Source organism: Sparus aurata, chromosome 11 (genome assembly GCF_900880675.1).
Source record: "Sparus aurata chromosome 11, fSpaAur1.1, whole genome shotgun sequence".
NCBI lineage: Eukaryota > Metazoa > Chordata > Actinopteri > Spariformes > Sparidae > Sparus > Sparus aurata.
Genome location: NC_044197.1, coordinates 8209293 through 8227003, shown reverse-complemented (window position 1 = coordinate 8227003; position 17711 = coordinate 8209293). Strand labels below are relative to the sequence as shown.

General features: G+C 41.3%; 1 protein-coding gene across 1 annotated transcript; it reads right to left on the bottom strand.

Annotated features, from left to right (window-relative positions):
* Positions 1 to 114: 114 nt before the first annotated feature.
* On the bottom strand, positions 115 to 9843 carry exoc1 (exocyst complex component 1). Its single transcript, XM_030434220.1, is given in 20 exon segments — positions 115 to 183; positions 185 to 268; positions 357 to 551; positions 652 to 851; positions 958 to 1141; positions 1248 to 1476; positions 1624 to 1703; positions 1878 to 1991; positions 2374 to 2537; positions 2875 to 2919; positions 3587 to 3695; positions 3828 to 3977; positions 5715 to 5824; positions 5940 to 6072; positions 6284 to 6511; positions 6615 to 6802; positions 7670 to 7829; positions 7948 to 8078; positions 8169 to 8300; positions 9696 to 9843. Coding segments are annotated over 19 exon segments (2697 nt in total). The 5' UTR covers positions 8293 to 8300; positions 9696 to 9843.
* Between the last annotated feature and the right edge of the window lie 7868 nt (positions 9844 to 17711).

Here is a 17711-nt window from a genome sequence, read left to right as displayed (position 1 = left end):
ACACACACACACAGAGGAAATGTTCAAAGCAGAATAGTTTGTGAGAAGCTAGTGTATCATCAGTCAGTGTGAGGCAGTAGTGAATTCCTATTGAAATTGTGCATAGCAGCTAGACTAATGAGACTGAGCGATGCTGGAGAAGTACTCCAACATGTCCTGGATGGTAAACTCCATGGTGATTCCCTGATCCGGGGTAGCATCTGCCGATCAAATCCTCAAAGTGCTTGTACTGACGGATGAACTCGTCTTGCATGGAGTGCCACACCACCTGGTGGAGCAAAACAGGACGTGCAGCGGTTAAGAGATGAGACGAGGAACGTGGTGCCATGACTTATTGAGCGATGACGCTCTCTCACCTGGAGCAGACTTTCTTCTTCACACAGATGTTTGTCGACCTTCTTGTAAAGGTTGTCCAGCCCCTTTTTCACCTCTTTGCCCGGATACTCTTTGATAACTTTGCGTAGCTCTTGTTTGTTGAAGGCCAGCTGGTAGCTCACCTCCTCCTCACGGACACCCTGAGCTACGCGGGCCTCAACTCCTTCAAAGAAATGCTGCAGGAGAGATAGAACAGTTTACCTATGATGCAGATCCTGCACATCTCGCAAATCACTGCTCATGTCCAGGAACATGACAACAAATTCTCTGACTTACGTTGAGTTTTTCTAGCGGCTGGCCCAGAGAGTTGATTACATAGGACTGCAGATGTTCTGTGTATTTGTGTTTGGCCTCTCTCCTCTCTGCATCCAGGCAGGAGATCTTTAGACGAGACAACGTGGAGAAGATGTGGTGGAAGTTTTCCATCATCACAACGTCTCGTGGCGTCTTCTGGCTTTCATTGGCTACCTTTTCAACTGAAATCAATAAAACAATTTTCAGAATTCTGCTTCCAATCATCAAACAAATACCACACCATCTCCAGTCGATTTGAAGTGCTTTTTGTTTGGCCACTGGTCTCACCGTTCATGAAGACGGCCCTGATGAGTTTGACATAAGCTTTATCCAGGTCCCCTCGCCGCTCTGCGTTACGGAAGATCGTTTCAGCCAGCTCAGCAAACTCCTCGAAATTTGTTACAAAAGGCAGGATACCAACTTTGCTTTTCTTAGAAATCTTCACTTCTTCCATCTGTCGGATCTGACCGGACTGTGAGAACAAGACAGGTCAAAAAATACGTAAAAACCTAGGAATGTCATCACAAAAAGAGTGAGAAACAAGCAGGAATTCTCCTCGTCACTTCGACTCCACTCACAATGCATTTGTCAAAGTTCCTCTTGACGGTGACCAGCACATTCCCCAAAGTCGTGCTGAGGTACGAGGCCGGGTCAACGTTCTCAGCTGTCCACACATGGTGACTCATCTTCACCAGCATGTAGAGAGAGTTGAAGCTGTCGATCTTGTCGCCCAGAGCGATGAGACTGTTGAGCTCCGTCTCGATGCTCTGGAAGATTTTATTCATCATAAGCCGCACCATGTCTTTCCTTGAGTCACAAGATGAAGCGAACGAGACAGAGAGTTGAGGGGGAAAAAAAGGCAGCGACAAATGTCACAAGGAGGAGAGAGCGTTTCATAGGAAATATGTATAATCTTTCTGGCAGTGGAGATGGGTTAGATTTGCAGCAACTCACTCGGATGACATGGAGTGTCTGTGTTCAGCCTGGGGAGGTATTCTCGACGGAGTGCCTCCATCTAATTCCTCTGTTTCGGGCTGACGAGAGAAGAGACATAAAACATGACAAATCCAAACAAACATCTGCTGACATGTATATGAATGATGCTAGACAAATGTTCCAGTTTCAGATGCCACCACTGATGTAAAGTGAGCTAACCTTATTCTTTTTTTTATATCACAGCTGTTTCAAATAGCTGATCACAGACTTACCTGAGCCAGAGGTGGTATAACTGCTGGGTGCTGCTGCAGCTTAAAGAACTTGCTGATGAAGTCTTGCTCTGCGAGACACAGAGGCTCCAGCTCACTGAGGACCTGCTCAAATATCTGCAGAAAGAGATAGAGATCAATACGCTGGCGCCAAATATCAATATTCTTACATGCAGCACATTGGAGCGATGGCACACAAGAACATGGACAAGTTGGATTCTGTGTTTGTGTGATGACGAAGCACAAAGCTGAGAATCTGTGCACTTTTTGTACAGTGTTTCAGCACTCTCACTTTTCACTCTCCATCAGTTTTTTGCCCCTTTTTCCAATGCAGCAGACACAACTCCTTCCAAATACTGATTCGACATTGATAACCACGGTAAGAGTGGAAGTAGAAGCTTTGACTCATTTGGGTCAGCCCTAAAATGTACATGAATAGCTTTATTTCCATTTCACATTTAATGGTTTGATTCTATTAATGTATCTCCTGGAGTGTCACCTTGTCAAACTTGGTCCTGTCGGCCACGTCCAGGTCGGAGGCGGACATGTTGCCCATGTCCAGCAGTGAGGAAGACTGGGAACGCCGGCTGTTGGAGCCCTGCACGGTCAGCTTGTTCAGGCTCGAGGTCGAGCCCGTCAGCTTCCCAGAGCTGCCGTGAAGGCCTAACACAGCACAACATAAACAGCCAGGTTTAATCTCATGTGTTTAGTGAGAATCAAATCATCAAAAATGACACGGCTATCAATGGTTAGCTTTTTTTTTAGGCATTTCTCATAGAATCAGAACGTCATGATGCAGCTGTATTGTGAACATTAAGCATTAACCAACGAGGTACATGGCGAGGTAATGGTTGGCAGAGCTTAAAGTGGTTATGTGTTCGGGGTAGCGAAGGGCTTTTGAGTAAAAGGTTCCTTTTTAGTGCAGCTATGTAAGGCACAGTGGTAAGAAGCAGGGTGGGTAATTGATAGTGGAATAGCTCTATCCAAATGTCATACTTACTTTCGGTGTCCTGTTTCAGTGCACTCTCTTTCCGCGGAAGCGTGGCTGCAGCCAGTTAAAAAAGGCAGGCATCAAAGACAGAGACAGGTTAGGCTTACAACATGCAGCATGGGAGGGGTTGAAGCTAGATGTTAGATGTACGAAGTAACACATATGCTGACGTGCACTGCAGCGGTTTTAGGTATGCTGGTAGCTCGGACAAACCTTTGGAAAACAAATTCTTTTGTTGTTTGTTTTCAGCAGGACAAGCTAATACAGAGTGCAGAAAGCAGAGTTCTATAATTCTGCCAAAACCAAAAGCTCAACCAGGAGTCCCTCTCAGCTTTTAAATATTCAAAAGAGTAAAAGAGTTGAACATGTGAGGTCCTTGCACAGTGGGGGGAAAAAAGAGACGCCATCAAAATGTAAGACAAGAGGCGGGACTTCTGCACGATCAAGAACACATTAGTTGGGAAAATCTGGTTTTAGCAACAGAAGTGATGCAGAAAACAAGTCCTTGTTTCCTCATTTATACATTAATATTCCATCAAGTTCTGTAGGATGGTAGATTATGAATACTAGACAAATTTATTCAGACACATTCTCATTGCTTTTGAGTGAGCTACATGTTACAAAAGAAGGGAGGAAAATACTCTAATCACACATAATAACTGCAGAAGACAAACACGCTTCACGTCGACGCTCCAACAGGCCCGCGAGTCACGGCTCTTACCAAACTTGCCCTTGGCCTCTTTGGTTGTACCCGCCATCTTTATCTTGGCCACCTCAAAGAAGTCTTTGATTTCTCGCTCATATAATCTGCTCATATAGTCGACATAGGTCTAAGAGAAAGGAGATGAGATTTGCTTAGTCTCAAAACACCACAAATCTTTGGTCGTCAGTATTAAAAAACATGTTTTAACTACGCCAGTTTGCTCTCTTGCTAAGAGTTAAATTACTATGAAGTTACTGACCCTGGACAGGCCCTCGTACTTCTCCCTGTGGGTGTTCTTCAGCCACTCCATGAGCTTGGCGTAGCGCAGCAGGTCCCTGTGGAGCGGGCTGTGTTTGGGCAGAGTCAGCTCAGCTGTGTGCTGCGACAGGGTGGAGCTCTGGTCGTGACCCTGCATGACAGAGTGAGGCAGGACGGGTCATAATACATTCGATTAAAGAGTTAGGATAGACACATCAAGTAGTCCCATTCCATGTTTCTGAATACACTTAAACACACAATATCCATCTTTGTTTCCTGACACAAACATCTGTGAATAGGATACTTTACCTTAGATTACCAGGAAACCAGATGTTTTCAAAGTAAACAGCACATTACTCATTCCACAATTCCAGCACTTCTTCAGCTTAATTCACTGACAAGCTTAGTGAAAAGTGCATCTTACTGCCACACTGATCTTCCTCTCACTTCCGCTCATTGTTATCTTGTTCAGTATCCACTGCTTGTTGATACAAGACATGCACGCAGAGCAGACAGGCACAGGATTTTATGACATGAGACCTTTTTGCAACAAAGCCGAGTTAGCAACCAAGCCCTTAGCCGAGTGCAGACATTTGGTGAAGGAGGAGAATGATGAGGGGTGTCTCTTCAGCTTTGAGATCGAATGAGAGATGTTTAGGAGTCAGAAACATATCCCATGCAATTCATTAATAAATTACAGGCTGTGTTAGGCCTGAGCTCTCTGATGTAATGACATGTGAGTTGGAGTGAGGGGTCATACATTAGCAAAGAGGGGGAAAGTGGGGGTTGCTGTGAGGGTACTCACTGGAAGTGACAGACAGGAGGACCTATAGAACTGAGGGATGGTCATTTTGAAGTGACTGAAGTGGTTGAACTGACACAGAGACAGAGAGCAGAGTGGGATGATTCAAAGTGAACAACACAGAGCGTCAAGAATAGGAGGGAAACGACACAAGGAAGCCCAGGAAGAGAGTCACAGGAAGTAAACAGGAAGTAAACGGGAAGTCCGTGAGGGAGTAGGGGGAGGAGCGACAGAGTGCCTGGACGAGAAGAGGAGAGAGTGCAGCCCTGCCTGGTGCAGCAGACTCACAATGGCCAGGAGTGAGAACGACCACACACAAGTGTTACTAGCAAAATGTACCTCAAGTATTAACAGTTAAAGTACTCACTCTGCAGTAAAATGTCCCCTGTAACTGACATATTATTATATTGGATGTGTCAGCAGCATTTTAATGTTGTAGTTGTTCATGTTGGAACTAGTTTAAACTATTACATTTGCAGTTTGTAGTTTAGACCGAAGGTTTCCAACATAGTGGGCGGGGCTCCCAACAAAGGGCCACCAGATAAATACAGCTGTAGGGCTGAGAGAGTAAGGGAGAACAAAACAAAGCCCTGATACACAGATGCGTTTTAATTGTTTGGACTTTTCTGTAATCTTTGCTTATTTTGTGAAACAGTAGATGATTTGACCTTTTTACTTTGGGCCTCGAACAGTTATGGATATGAGAAGTTTAGAGAGAACCCGGTCAGAGACGTCTGATATGTGAATAAGGGCTCCAAGAAGCCGCAGCTGTTTTTGCAAGGTGTCACAAGCTTAACGTCAGGGAACCACTGACCTAATTTTAACACTATATTGTATTTTAGGAGATCATCATATGTTATTTAAATGTAAAATCTGACTCTAGCACATGTTGAGGAAGAAATCGACTTAGTTACATTCACCACTGTTTACAGATGTTTGTGTGGATATTTAATGCAATAGTTTGGAGACTCATTTGGTCATCTGACAGGAAATCAGTAAAATACAGCCGCTTCTATGTAACTTAACATCGAAAAAGCTACATATAAAGTAAGTAAATAATAGTGCCAATAATAGTGGGCCTGTTACCTGATGAACAAACACATTGTTGAGGTGATTGGTAAGGCGGCGAGCGAAGGTGTCTCTCAGTTCAGCAAACAGGAGCTGCTGCTGCGTCACAGCCATCAGCTTCTCGTGGCCTACGGAAGGAAAATGACGGCAGTTATAACCACGCCAAAGAGAAAGTATTTCCCTAAAATTTGTTTCCTGAGTTTTCCCAAATTTGCATCATTTGAAGAACACGTGAAAACTAACCTGGTCGGAGAGCCACGTTCATGCACTGCAGGAGAGCTTCAGAGGCATTGATGCACGCCTCGATACCTTTAGGGGAGGTCAGGTCTCCCTCCTGCAGGGCTCTGATGTGTCCCTTTGACAGGTCCATGTAGTTCTATATTTGGAAAGACACATCAAAACATCATCAAACAAATACCAACAACCTAACAGGTAAATTAGTATAGTTTTAAGACTTAACATCTGGCAAACAGAAGGCTAGGATTTTTAACATCTATGTTTTTATGGTGTCTCAAATCCTGAGGTTTCACCGCCATCGTAATCGAAAGCTTTCATCTAATCATCACAGACTAATTAAAATTCCTCACCACTAAAAACTGGATCTCATCCAGCAGTTTGCCATTGTTGGTGTTGCTGATCTGGATGAGGCGGTTGCTCTGTGAGATCTGGTCCATCTGCTCCTTAACGCTCTGCAGCATCTCCTCGTAGCTGCTCAGCTTTCCCTCAATGGTGTCCACTTCGCCCAGCGCCTCGTCCAGCAGCTGCATCAGGATGTTGACCTGCTTCTCCGACGCCATGATGGACTGGATGTTGGCCTTAACGCGGGGAAAAATTCAGAGGTGTTATTATAAATTTTTTTGTCAGTACAGCACTTGTTTTTAATACTTTTCATTCTAGTTTTAATTCCGCTCCACTCACCCCATCCAGAACCTGCAGCTCCCTGGAGAGCTGCTCGGCGAAAGCCTCGGCGTTGGAGATGGCGTACTCGCACATCTCCATCATGCTCTCGATGTCCTGCTCTTCACGGGTGCTCAGCTCCTGGTAGTCGTCCAGAGCGTCCTCATCGCCGCCGGCAACGCTCTGACTCTCACCACTCGGCACCGACTCTGATCCGACAGAAAAAGAGACGGAAAATGTGTGTTGAGGACATGAGCACAGATTGTTGAAGACACATTCTAGTAGCTTGGAACACAACACATGTAATATAAACTGTAGATTTGTACTTGTATTTACCTTCAGTTACTCATTCTCTACACTGTTACATAGCTAGTATAGACTAAATGTACTTCTTCTTCTTCTGGCTGATGAAACTTCTGATATATTTAAGTACAACAACCGGACTTAGCTCTGAAACAACAGTGGCAAAAACTTCCAGTCTAATTAAGATGCAGAGTACATCAATGAACGCTGGTCAGTAAATAATCCTATGAATTAAGGTGGAATGGATACATAAAAAATACTAAACGTGAGGTAAAAACATGAGCTAAATGTGTGTTATGATGAAAAATAAAAACAGGAGTCATGCCGATCCGCATTTAGTGTCACATAATTCAAACAGAAGGAGCTCAAAAGGAGGTGAGAGTCTCTAATGAGAATGGCAGATTGAGGTCATGAGACAACAATGGAGAGGAGTGAGGAGGGGAGAGTTAAGTCCTACCAACCTTCCGCTTTAGGAAGTTCTGGCCAGAGAAAGTTTAAGAGAGAAAAGTGAGAATAAAGAAGAATTTAACACAGGAAGCCATACCACAAAGCAAGATACAAAGAGCAGGCTGAATACGTTTTGTTTTTTTTGGTTTTTTAGACATGCTATTAATAATTAAAACAAACAAAAATCCAGCAGAGAATCGCACTTCTGGGCTAAATCATAATACCAATGCACAGGAGACAGGCCTCTAAACAAATATAATCAAATCATGAGAAGAGGCATGCGCTCACAGGGGTGCTCTACGGTAAGAATAAGAGCGTTTCCACACCTTCCAGCAGCTGAGAACTGACATTCACAAACTCCACCTTCTTCCTCAGGTATCGCTGGTTCAGCTTCCAGATGCAAGAGATGAAGGAGTTTTTTTCAGCCGTGCTGCTGGCCAACCACCGGTACACCTTCTCAAAGTGAAGGTCGAACTCAGGATTTTCCTGGAAACCGTAAGAGCGTTGAGAGTACGTGAGCACAGAATGAGGAAGAGAAAGGGCATTAGGAGCGATTAAACAAGGTTGTAGGAGAAAGAATGAAAGATCTTTCTAGTCGCCTGACCTTGCTCGCATCTTTGGCATCTACTTCGGTGAGATCACGCAGCTCCCACGTCTGCTGTCGTTTGTAAAAATCCCCTTTGTCAGATTTCTTCACCTTCACCACTTTAACCTGAACAGGCCTCTCTGTGGTAACTGTAAGGAAAAAAGCACATCATGTCTGTAGCAATGACTTTATATTACTGTTAACACTTATCTCAAGCTGTTTCTGTGTGATGCATTTACCTGTCGCACACAGGAAGCAGTTCTTCTTTTTCTTTCCTGCCTTGCACACATTAACAATGCCGAGGAGACGCTCGTCGTTGGGTGTGAAGATGTCCCTCTGGAGTGCATGCTTGATGGCTGTCATGGTGGATGCTGTCATACAGAGGATAGCAGGTACTTTATGTTGTTACCATGAGGGACACACATCTATTGAACATGTATATACACAAGTCACAAAGTCTGATTCGCACGCCACTTCACCCAAACAGCATTTATTCCCCAATATCAAGTAATCAAAGCGATTAAAGACCATATATATGTATATATATAATATTACAGTCATTTTAGTGCTAACTTACCGACCCACATTTGACTTAATCACATGTACAGGGTTTGTACACATTTTTCAAGGTCAAATTCAAGCACTTTACAAGCACTTTTAAGGGTCATTTACAAAATTTTCCAGCACCTTATCGCTGGGATAAAATACATATCTACAGGAATATATATACTCATGATTATTTTTTCACTTTTCATCACAATAATGTACATTGTGTTATGCTGTAAACATCTAAAGTGATGTTTCATGATAGCAAAAACTTTAAAATTAAAGGAGAACACAAAGTTTTTTATCCAAAAAAATGGAAACCACTTAGCGTTCTTCAGGTACACTTGCACCGGGACAAAGAGAGGCCTGAGAGCACCCTGTAATTTTCTTTTTTGACAAACACTTTTATAAGCTTTTCGCTTATTTATCAAAGTTTATTAATATCAAACGTGTCATCAGTCCAAATTGCATCAAATTCACCTTCTCCTCAGCCATCCTTCTCTATTGCTACCAGGCTGCATGTGTGATGATACACACACACACACTGATTTTATTTCTCCTTGTAATAAGAAAACTATCCAGTCTGATCCCAATGTTGCCAAGACACAGAGATATAATGTCAAGCACTTTCAAGCACTTAAGCTAAAATCCAAGCACTTTTCAGACCTTGAAAACACAACATTGAAATTCAAGCACTTTCAAGGAATTCAAGCACCCGTACGAACCCTGCATGTATATAAATGACAACCGGTGATCTTGTATTTTTGTCTTTGTTCCTGTCATGTTGGTTGTCTAAATCTAATGTGAATACTTCTTTGCAGTCTTTCGGCACTTCTAGCTAACATAACAGGATGTCAGAGGCTGTCAACAGTGACCAGAAGACGACACAAGAAGGTGTTAAAACACGTTTGGAAAGTCAGCGACCAGAGTTGGGCATTGTAACACTGGGCTAACAGCAATGAAGCACCCACAGGCCCTTCCTAAAATAAATGAACTGGTGTCCTCTCCCTGTGTGCTAGCTCGCTGGCTAATGACGTTGCTGCTAGCTTGAGAGAGAGCTAGCGACTGTTAGCTGCTAGCATCCGTTAGGCTAGCTGCACCAGAGTGAGGCCACTCTGTGGGTACACAACCGAAATAATCTGCGAAACCACTGAGAATGTGTCATCAAAACTGCACTCTATTTGTATTTTAACAGAGTAAGTATCATAAAAAGCTACTACCTTGTTTTATCAGCCCACCAGCCCTCTGCAAAGCACCGCCCTCCCACTTCCTGGTTCTCAGACGCAGCAGTCATGTGACAGCGACGGTGTCAACATCCACATCCACCCTGATCCTCCCACAGAGGCAACACCACCAACACCAGGCTGGTCTCTCTCTGAGATTTATACAAACAGACACACTAAACTGTATAGATATGTACACGGAGTAAAAATAAGTAAATAAAACGTGTATTTACCTTGTGCCTTGTATCTGTAGGACTCAATAATAAAGCAAAGGTTGTTCTACCTAAATTAATGTATCTTCAATCAGGTGACCAGATATGCAGCCTGTGGCCAAGTAGGTATTCTAGTATAGAAAAACATTCTTTACACTGTAATTATTCAAAAAGATCACAATCAATTGTGTTAACCCAGTGTAAATACACTGTTGTGAAAAGTACCCAAATGTCATACTTGAGGAAAAGTCAAGATATCATCCTAAATTATTGCATTTGTGAAAGTGAAAGTCACCCATTTTAATAACACCTGAGTCTTTTAAGTGTCTGATATTAAATGTGTCAAGTATCAAATGCATGAAGCAGTAAATTATACATATTTAAATGAATGTTTTGACTTTTTAATCTTTTTTATGAATTGATATTACTTTATTTTTTACAAATCATCAGAATCATTGAGTTCTTTTTAAATGATTGCAAATAAAATAAATTAATCAAAAGTTTGCTACTTTGGATTTGCTGCAGCATGTAATCTGGAAAGAAACTAGTAACTAAAGTTATCAAACTGATATAGTTAGTAAAAAGTACAATATTTGCCTTAAAAATGTAATTTAAATGTGTTCAAACAGTGCCCTTGATGTTTTTTTTTAAGCTGAATACTTATTATTGAATAAGGTTTAAGATAAACGAGAACATTTTCTTTGAAAAATCATTATTAGGATGCAGCAAGTGAGCTTTTCTCTACTTGACTAATTAACAAATAAAGGAAAATGGACTTTTGGAAGGATTACATATTGATACAAATGCACAATTAGTCATTATTGCAGCAGAGTTCTTTATCATGTTAATGTCCTCTGACAGGTTTTACATTTTAATCCTCTGACGTGCTTGAGAGTAAACCTGCAAATGCCACACATACATGTTCTCCTCAGGACACCAGGTGGCATTGTTAATCCACTTTATAGCTACAATTTCTGTAAATACCCTGCTTCTTTGCTCATGTCTTGTGTTTTTTTTTTACATCTGTTTGCCAGTGTTTTTTCCTCAGTGTTGTAATAGAATCATGTTTTTCTTCTACCAATAAAAGTGATACACCATCTGCATCAAACCCCCATAGAGGCCGTTCAGACAAATGTCAACACTGCGAGTGTGACGTGATGGAAAAGAAAGTCACAGATTAACAAGTGATCTGCCGACGACGCCTCGAGGTGCTCCGTCTGTGCTGAAGATATTGTGCGGGGACAACGCTGGATTTCCCAGCTGGTGAATGTGGCATCTGCTGTCATCAGCAGTTAAATTCATCATTTATTGCTGCCTGTGACGTAGCCCCTCCGAACACAACACTACGACGTAGATGTTTCAAGATGTGTCTGAAACGTGTTGTGTATGTGTATGTATCAACATCTGCATCAGTCGTTATCTAACATAAACCATGTTTGATGCGTCAGGGGTTACAGCAGCTACACGTAAAATCTTCTTTACATCCAACATGTAAGTTATAGGTATTAGTAAAGGAAAGAAAACAGCATCAGCGTGTGGTGTGTAATCATATTTCAGGTCTCTGTGGCGTCTTTTATAGTGCTGCTGTCATGTTTATGTACTTGAAATTCCCCGGACATTACTATCTTTCTTCCGGTAGTGGGAACATATGCAGAGTTATCACTTCAATATGGAAACAAACACACAACAATGTCATATTTCATCTTTTATAGGGAAATAGTGAAGGAGTTGACGTTAAGTTGACGTCCGGTCAGTACAGGTGAGACTACAGGTGCTCCAGGCAGAGAGCAGAAAACCAGTTAAAAGTTCCTCCCTGAAACATTACCCAGTTTACGTTCAGTTTTTGTTCCAAGTTATAAAGCTGTGTTTTTTTGCGAATTGGACGAACAATCAATGTAATGCCCCCGATTGCAGGATGAGTCATCAACAATCAAAATTTCTAATGGTTTTCCAGGAAGTTACAAACTCTAAACTACCTTTAAAAATACCTACAAACCAACTTTTTTTTTTTGCCCCTCTTTGGCCTGAAACTGGCGTATAGGCGAGATATGGAGCAGGACATATGTGAAAAACACCTCAATTGATTTAGACTTCATAGGAATGTTAAATGATCACAGGCCTACACCTCATGAGGGCACCTTCACCAGTCAACAATTCTTTTAATATCTTGTATTTGTGCTGTTAAGTCTGTAAAAATATATATAGTTTTCAGCCCAACATGCGTAATACACATTTAAATTCAAACAGGCACAGACTACCATTAACATTTCTGTTTTGCTCTCCTGTAGTCATGATTCACTGTTTCTGCTCTTCTTGCACTTAATCTCTCTATATTTTGTTAATGTCAAAGGTCTGTGGACGGTGCTGAGTTTCCTACAACGCACCGACGCTGGCACAAAAACAATAAACTCAAGCATGCTACACGTTGGACAAACGAGAACAACACATTTTCTGCTTTTGACACATTAAGATGCGTTCACTTTCAGTCAGTTCGGATTAGGAACATAAGCTCTACAGGTGAGAGGTCCTCCCTCTAAATGAACTTGTTGTGTAAGGAGGCCACTGCAGCGTCGAGGGAGCCCCGGTGACACGCAGATGTGACTTACAAACAAAAGGGCTTTTCACACAGTGTCAGGGGAAGGTGATTACATCTGTGTAATCTACATTTGACATTCACGCTGCTGATTAAAGGCTAATAGCATTTTACGATATCTGCCGGTATCAGAAGCGCTGGAGTTGCTATCTGGATGGCATTTAGCGCAGCCCTTTAATGTGTTTGAAGGAGGCAAACATCTGTGTTGTTTTAGATCCATATTTGTTGTATTGTCAAAACATAAAATCTGAATAAATTTGCACATGTACGGCCTGACTTTAACTTCTTTGAATGACTTTACTTGTTGAGGTCATATCTCTTACAGCTTGGAGCCTTTTCTGACTTCAAACCGGAATGAACATGCATGGACTCAGGTGTCCTTCTGCCGCTGTAGTGGTTTTGAAGAGAGCACATAATCGTGACACCTGAACGCATCAGTGCAAACATTCTGTAGGAGCAGCACAGCGGCGGGCAGTTATATGAAAACTGTGTCCTCACTTTGGTAACCCCATCCCAAGGTGAGGTCTTCGCTCGTCACGGCCAAATTACGCACAGAGAAGTACACGCCGGCCTTCCAAACTGAAGTAAGCATGAGAGCCGCTATTACATGAGCAGCACTCCGTGTAAAGCTCTCTGCTTGTTAGGAGGGTCATGTGTGCGATTTTGTTTTAAAGTAATCATGTAATTTACAGTGTGCGTGCGCGCGTGTGTGCGTAGGTGCTCTTGCGAAGGCGCTCTCTGGTTTGTTTGCGTGGGGTTAGGGTTGGTCAGGGTTTAGAGAGACAGAGCATGTGTAAGAGAGAGGAAAGAAAGAGGCAGGATTATAATGAATGAACGTGATGACAAGAGCAAATTCAAAATGTTGCTGGAGAAGTGCAAAAGAAAAGATGTCAGTAATTTAGCTCAGAATAAAATCAGATCTGGCAATGAATAACTGAGACAGTATTGTGGCGCTGCTCATGGATGCAGGTGGTGATTTGGAGGAAATGCTGGTTAATTATACAACAAAATGCGGGAAATCTTCTTTTACCAGCTTCATTACTTCAATACATGTTTTAGCTGTGACCACGTTGCTCTGGTTGGTCAGTCAGCTGGTAGAAAGTATAACAGCAGTTGGCAGCCGAAGTTCTCAGTTCAGTTCAGTTCAGTTCAGAAAACTTTATTTATCCCATACGGGCAATTCAGTTTACAGCTCCCAGTTCAGACTGTGCACTGGCTCTGCATGGCACCTTCCTCAGACCCCTGCTTAGCTGAAACGGTCGGGTTTATCTTTGCCAGCATTAGGGCTGAATATCGAACCTCGATACTTTTATGGCACCTACCTAATTGCCTTGATGCCACTGAGTTTTCATTTCCAAAACCTAAGGAGTTAATCTCATCAGCGTCAGTGAACCAATTAGCATGCAGCATGCCTTTTTGTGCCAAGACCCAACAGTGGTGGTGATTTGCTGTCTCGACGCATGCAGGAAATAACATCATGTTATGGCTCACAAGGTGATGTAGTCAATCATCTAATGTTTTGTTTTGAACAGATTTTAGGGACTGTAACATCGAAATTCAATAATACCCAGCCCGAGCCAACATAGCTCCACGCAAATTTAACAAGAAGCTGATCTAACAGACTATGGTAATGATCCTATTTTGCCCTTGAATATCTTATTTTTTTTAATCCTAAAAAGGAAAAAAATAAGATTTTGCTTCTTCAGGGGAAATCATGTGTCCAACAGCTTCATGTCAAACTCGCAGCAAGAAAGAGAAAACGCGCATTTTCTTCAAATGTTGAAGTTTTGCATTAATGCAGGATGTAGATGGAGCCTATTCCATGGATGTGAAATGTTCTGGATTCCAGCTAATTTTAGTGAGATACACATTGTGTGAAGTGACTGTTAGTTAATGCCATGTTGAGTATCGCTGATGCATCCAGCAACAGAATCTGGTGGTACATATTCCGTTAATTTATGTATTAATAATCATGAGCTCTGCATTAGTTGTGCATAACTCAGGTTTACTATTTTCCAAATCCTGAATGCATTTTGAGATAAATGTTATATCTATTTGCCTATTTAAACTGTTAAATGTAATTCCAAAAATGACGTTATGGAGGATTTCTGCGGAAGCGTGTTTAACTTGATTGAACTGCAAACATGGAGAACAAGGATGGGATGAAAGGATCTTTCTGTCCATGTCACATTTATCATAGTGAGGGTAACAGGATTGCTTATTGCATGCTCACATTCATTTAGCATGGCTACGCCTGAACAGGAAATTGTGAATGTGCTGGGATAGAATGTGATACTCAGAGTAATGACGAGAATATAATGACAGGGAAACATTATATGTCTAAATAGCGGGACAACACAAGTCATAGTGGATTTGTGTTACGTGATGCAGTCTGCATAAATTGCATGTTATGAGTTAGACGATTAAAGCAGATTGTAAAGTTAAATAACCAGATTTATGAGGAGGATCTCCTTCATAGTCAGGTTCAATATATATCAATATACAAATGACTGAAGTTAATATTCCTTTATTATTAAGACATGATATTAAACCACCAGCACCTGGTTTAGTTTGCAGCCTGATCTAAATGGGACCCTATTAACACAGAATATCCTGAAATGAGAATATTTGCATATTTATATCACCAGCATTTTTAAACTCATTAAGTCATATATTCAGTGAGATCATTCAATAAACACAGAAGCACTTCAGTCTTTGGCCAAGGCAGCAACTTTCTTTCCATGAACAAGATGTTTCACTGAAGGCAGCTGTTTCAAATGATGAGTTTTTATGATTTCTACCATTTGGAAATATAATAAACTCAGAAGCTTGTCATATATCATAAGGTTAACTAATGGTGTTTGGAGGAGGATGTAACTTGTTAATAGGTCACTTTCCCTGCTCAGTTTCCTCTTGTTTCAAATGATGAACATCAGTCAGAACATGCAGACAAACTCTTTATGTGACTCCTGGCCAAGTGCTTAAAGCAACTATAGCAAGTAGACTACCAGAACCGCAAGAGAGACATACACACCCACACTACAATTTAAGTTAAGTATGAGTCAAGCATAGAAAAAATGCAACCAACGAATAAAAACAATCACAGGTGGAGTCGGACGGTTCTAACAAAAATAAACGGTGGGATTAATTATAATGTGGGTGAACCAGCTGACCTGATTATGCTGAATGATACAACCACCCTGTTAAATGATGAAATGTTATTTTTACTCCTATGACTTTGTACATAAACAGCTAAAGAGATACAACAATGAATAACCTGAGAGGTGCCGGTACATCTTGTTATCTTCAGACTGAGCCACCCTCTGTTTCCTTTCTTGATACTAAGCTCAGCTTGCCAGCTGCGATCTGTAGCTTCATAACTAATTAATGGCAACTGTATTACTATCGACTAGAGTGCAAATTTGACTTCTGAGTCCTTGGTGGTGTGTTACTATAGGTGGTGCAATATGTAGTCCTAAAAGCTGGAAATTGTGCAGCATTTTTGCACATCAGGGTTCACTCGTCTCGAAGTCTATTGGTTGTTTGAATTGGTTTTCAGTTTATTGCCTGAAATAAGATATTTACACACTCTGTTTTATGACATAAAACTGAGACTCATCTTCTGACCATTCTGTCTTTAATACAAACTATCCTGACTCTAACTTTACAACTCATAGATCGATCAATTTACAGTAAATGTGCATAGTAATTGTGTGGAAAGACACTTTGTGGTGGTGTCTTTAAGTCATACAATGACGGCAATGTAGTCTGTTTATAGCCTAACATTAGCTTTATACTTCTAGCGGTTTAATTAATGGTTCGAAAATGACAAAAGGAGCGTGCATCTGTGAAGATTATCTTGCTGAACATTTCGTGTAACTATCACGACCTTGTGTTTTGCCACAGAGCAAACAGAGGTGATATTCCAAAATCCAATTTCAAAAATCCCAGAGGCTTTTGTCGAGGGAACCAGGGCGATGCTAACTTCCGGGTTAACCTACAAAAACACGTCAACGCAGCACCACTCTATTAGAGCACAATCGAGACTGTAATCTGTGTGGTGGCTTCCAGGTGTGACTGTGGGTGAATCACAGACATTAACCTTCCCTCAACACCTTTGGGGTTTCCCCTCAGATAAACCAATTAGATATGCAAATGCCAGTCAACTTCATAATAAAGGAAAAGTCTAAAAAGGTCACAACATTTCAGGGCTTCTCCAGAGCTTCCAGGAGACAGGAAACAAAGTTTAGTGGCTGATGCATTAGTGATGTTAGCCTTAAGAAACAACGCACTATAAAAAAGCTGCGGAAAATAATCTCTATTCGTCCTGTTTCTGTGCTCGCTTATTGACCTTAATATACTAAAAGAGGCTAGATATTACTGTAAGAGGATGACTAGGGTGGGGGTGAGTGTGATTATTCTTTGGAATTGCTCAATTAGCAGTGAACTCCAGTTGACACTACTCGCGCTTTCAAAAGACAAAGCTGTGGAGAGGTCATGATTGTTGTTTGTTTTAGTCGTCGGTCAAGTCCGTTTCATGTTTACCCAGAAATCTGCCTTTTGAATTATTTGCCATTTGCGATAAAATAAACAGACTTTGCTTTTGTGATGAGTAATGAAAGAGATTAATCAAGATGTTACTATGTTTTCTAAAAGATAATATAGGATTGCAATGCAAATGCTTTATACATTCTCTGTACAAAACCCGTGAGGAACAGAATCCAGTAAATCTTTAAAAATGATCTTCGTCTCTCCTCCTGCCTGCCTCAAGTTGTCCCACATCTCCTCTTCATCACACTGTCAGAAAAAAAAACTTCCTGTAACAAAAAAAGCCAATTACATCCAAAATAAACCCACCTTCCTATTTTATATTCATTGTGGAAAACAGGACAGTGGTTGTATTTTAATAACTTCATCTAGTTTATTGTAACAGATCTAAATGAGTCATGGTGCCAGAGAGTATTTGTGCCTTCACACAAAGACCAACACATTACCTGAGTTTTTATAGGACAAGGTAATTTAGCCGTAATGACTCTCAAATAATGAAGATGATTTTAATTCATAGAACAGTCTGAATGCATGAAAAGTTTAAATATTTCACAAAATGATGCTTATTATTTAATGCGCAGAACTTACAGTTGCAGTTTAGGCTGGGCTGGAGCTGATTTGTTGGATTGCTATTATGAAGCATTATAATGGCAGCTTGTG